The 4,077-nt window shown below is 42.8% G+C and overlaps 1 protein-coding gene across 1 annotated transcript in view; it reads left to right on the plus strand.

The window, feature by feature from the left end:
• The window catches only part of TOX4 (TOX high mobility group box family member 4), a 29,474-nt gene extending 27,336 nt beyond the window's left edge, over positions 1 to 2,138 (plus strand). The window contains exons 9-10 of the mRNA XM_018563139.1: positions 326 to 492; positions 1,707 to 2,138. Of these exons, the coding sequence (XP_018418641.1) occupies positions 326 to 492; positions 1,707 to 1,767 (228 nt within the window). The 3' untranslated portion in view covers positions 1,768 to 2,138. The remainder of the gene's footprint in view (positions 1 to 325; positions 493 to 1,706) is intronic.
• The last annotated feature ends 1,939 nt before the right edge of the window (positions 2,139 to 4,077 follow it).

The raw sequence follows: 4,077 nt of genomic DNA on the forward strand, positions 1-4,077 counted from the left end.
AAGAGATGCATGAAAATATTTACAGACAATTCACACAAAGTGTAGGGCTCGTGGTAGCTATTCAGATTGTGTGATTGATCTGCACCCATTTCCTCCATATTTTATAAATCCCTGTTTGTAAATGTTATATATACTGTGTGTGTATGTATGTATGTATGTATGTATGTATGCATGCCTGATAGATTATGGTGTTGAGGTCATGTTGGTTGCATAGGTAATAGAATATAGTTATTTTACATATCCGAGTCCTAATTGCTGCAGGAATATTACTGAAAGCTCTGTATTTTGTACATCATTTCATCTGAACAATCGCTCTCCTGTGTAGGAGTCTTCTCCGCCACAAATGGATGTTCAGCTGGTAAGTGGCTCTCCACCCCGCAGCCCATCTCCCCAGCCTCGGTGTGTGCGTTCTGGATGTGAGAATTCCCCTGTGGAAAGCAAAGATTGGGACAATGAGTACTGTAGCAATGAATGTGTGGTCAAACACTGCAGGTGAGTGACACAATGCACTGACTTTGTTCTTTTGGCTTAAAGTTACATAAAACGGATTCATAGAAATCGATAGGTCGCCACTGCTTGAGCTCCTTAATGGTAGTTGCGTGATTGATTCTGGCTTCTGTCCTTGACCCTTAAGAACTATGCAACAAGTGCAGTCAGAACCCCTGATCTGCATGCTTGTTCTTGGTCATGGATTTGAAATGTCACAGACATTAGATCAGTTTGAAATGCAATATCATTTTTAGGAGAGGTTGCCAATCACAAAAGCAAACCTCTTTCCTCACCACAGGTAGTAAAGTGAGTTAGCACTTTTAGCTGCCCTGGTACTTCATGTATGGTGTAATAGGAAGTGATTTCAGCTAAGGGCGTGGAATCATTCAAGAAGCTCCTGGACGAGTTCCTCGGAGACCATAAAATACAGGGGTACAAGTACGCCTAAGAGCTAAATCACACCTGGACTCGTACACACGCACACTCCAGCTCAAACATAAATGCATACACACAATAGGTTGGACTTGATGGACTTATGTCTTTATTCAACCTCAAATACTACCGTATGTAACTATGAAATGACACCCGTCTCCCCACAGTGCATATCTTTTCAACACAATGTGGGTGTGAGGGAATTCTGTGTTTGTTTTTCCTTCAATATTAATTTTATGGCTACACTAACCTCTATGTGTAGTGAAAGAAGCAAAATCTGTATAAAATGTGCCAGAAATGGCAGTGTAGTTTTAGGCCTCATTCACACTGCGTAAACTCGAGCTGTTCACGTCCGCGCAGTGTGCACACCCGTTTCCAGGAGGGACAGGTGCTGCGTGCAGCAGCCTGTTCTTCCCTATGGGAGGACGCAACCGCATGAAAACCCGAACTGTACATCTGTGCTGGTCAGAGTTTCCGCACTCGGAGGCAGACAGCATGGATCCCGTCTTTGTCTGAGCACGGATCTGCAGTTTGGGTGTGCGTATGACAGCGTACGGCCACATCCTCCCATAGGGAAGAACAGGCTGCTGCGTGCAATCACTCGCAGTACCTGTCCTTCCCGGGCACGGCCCGATACGGGCGTGCACCCTGCACAAATGTGTACGGCCTGAATTTATGCAATGTGAATGAGGCCTTACGGTGAAACGCTAGTATGTTATCATTTGGCAAAATGCTACATCTTGTATTTGTATTGATTTGTTGATATTTGGCATTTATTTTAACAGAGACGCCTTCATGGCTTGGGTTGCCGCACGAAATCAAGGGACACTTGCAACTGTAAAATAACCCTTGATCCCTTACACATCGGTTCATGTTGGATCTTAAGGAAAATAACATACAACTCCAATGGATCAAGCCAATATCCAAGAGATGCATTTTTACTGACTATTATGTACATATTATTATGCGAAAAAGACTGAAGACTATAATGGATGGGAATACTTTACCTACTTCCATGCTTTGGGGCCAATCACATGTTCTTGAAGAAATGGTGGATACAACCAGCCTTTATGTCTTTGCAGGAAACAATTTCTCTTTCCTGCTTCTAAGAAACTTATTTCCCCTAAACAGATGGAGTTTGTCTGGAGGCTCTATAAGCTTTCTGTGCAAAAATCAAGGGCAGAGGATATTCCCTTCAACACTAAGTGCAGTCCTGTCTGCTATTCCCTAGCCAATGGCTTTTGCAGGATCTCTGGAACTTTTTCAAGAATGCAGTCATATAAAGGACTAAACATCTGAAAAAGTATGTTGAAGATAAAATACATAAATAAATCAATGTGTATTTTAACGAATATTTACACAGGTCTTGCAAGTGAGTTATTAAGAGGTTTGAAATGGTATATTTGTGTGGATCCAACTTTTTTTTTTTTCTTTTTAATAATACCAATGCTTTCTTTTAAGTGAGATTATAAGAAATAATTGGTTACAGGGGTTATCATTTTAATGCATATCTTCTGGTTTGTGTAGCTAAGATGAGCAAGAACCCAAAGTTCCTAAGATCTGTAAATTGGGTGGGGTAGGTTCTTGTACCTCTGTCTTCTGCTTTGCTACTTGGCCTCATAGTCTACGCACTGGGTAGCTGCATGCAGAGGAGAGATGTGTGCAAGGACCCAACCTATGCATCTCTTAAGCAAAGGCATGGAAGAGAGCGTACAGCACACCATTACACCTCATCCTACTCTTTTGATTCTGACGTTCTTTGGGTAAAACTTGATAAAGTTTTACATGAAGAAAGTGAATAAAGAGGCTTCTATTTCTGTCCCCTCCTAAACATATGAATTGCCTGATTCTCTTGCTGATCCAGGGGCTTTAATATGCTTGTTCTGGATCAGTGAAGCTAGTGACAGCCAAGGAGCTAGTATTTTTAGGACATCAGCAGTGGCATTCCTAGGTTTGCTTTCAGTACAGGGGAAAAACAGCATCAACAGACATTTGTATCGAAGTTTCAGGGCCTTGCAGGGTCCTTTTCTCAAGGCAGCACTCTTGGCTTGAGAAAGGGAACCTGCGAGGCCCGACAATGTGGGTATATAGGTCTGTGATGCTAAAATTACAACTTACCAATTCCTGAATGTGGCTTTAGTTCCTGTGTCGGCTCAGCCTCTGGAGCTGTGTTTCCCTTTGGGGCTGGTAAGGTTATTAGTGGCACCTACTACCCCACAGTGTTATGCCTCTTCAGAAAGCCTCCCTGACCTACCAGGTTATCTGGGTCTAGCTTTGGTGGCACTTTTTGTCCTAACGGATATGAACCCTCTCTTTCGAACTGTGGGATGATTAGACTTCCCCCAGGAAGAGAACACTCCCTAGTATGAAAAACCCCTTCCACCCCCCCTGCTTCAGTCATGCTGACTTTGTAGGATCTATTCTTCGGTTTTCTGCACTTGGGAGTCATTTTTACACCCATTGCAATAATAATTGTAGTTATAATTATTGCAGGGTTTTTCCTGGGCGAGGTTATTGTGTATACTTGTTTCTTGCAGTGACTTGTTCCCTTTTTAATTGTTAACCATTTTGGTTATTGGTTCTTTTACTTTCTAAACAGGAATTAGTTATCACTACATCCCTTGGTGGTTCAGGTTGTCCAGCTTCTAGATTGGCCTCTGGTTTGGTGATCCTTCGGAGATGTCACTCCTCCCTGGTTGGCAACCATTTCTTCTTGGTCTTGGCACCAGGTTGATTCTCCATTTCTTCCCTCTGATTGTGTTTGCAGGTTCCCCTATCAGACAGAGGGGGTTAGGTGTTCGTTTCAGACACTGCTCTTTCAGGTGGTTTTGGGGGTGCAGGCAGTCCCCAGTTTTGTTTTTGTAGGGTCTGTTAGCTTGTTGCCCACTACTCAATTGGACTGCTTTTGGATGTCCCAAAAGTATTCGGCTTCCTTTGCCCTTAAATGTATAAGAAAGAGAAAACATGATTTTTGTATGTACTGTTATATCCTTTTCTTTGGGTCCATTGAGAGACATGGGTGACACCCATTTGCGACAAATGATGCATGCTGGAGAGAGAAGGGGTTATCTTTGGTTGGCCTACACATTCTGTTTGTTTGGCAGTGTTCAAATCCTCCTTCCTCCTATAGGTGGCAGTATGACCAACAGTATCTGT

This window comes from Nanorana parkeri, unplaced genomic scaffold (assembly GCF_000935625.1).
Source record: "Nanorana parkeri isolate BGI_ZX_2015 unplaced genomic scaffold, ASM93562v1 scaffold635, whole genome shotgun sequence".
NCBI lineage: Eukaryota > Metazoa > Chordata > Amphibia > Anura > Dicroglossidae > Nanorana > Nanorana parkeri.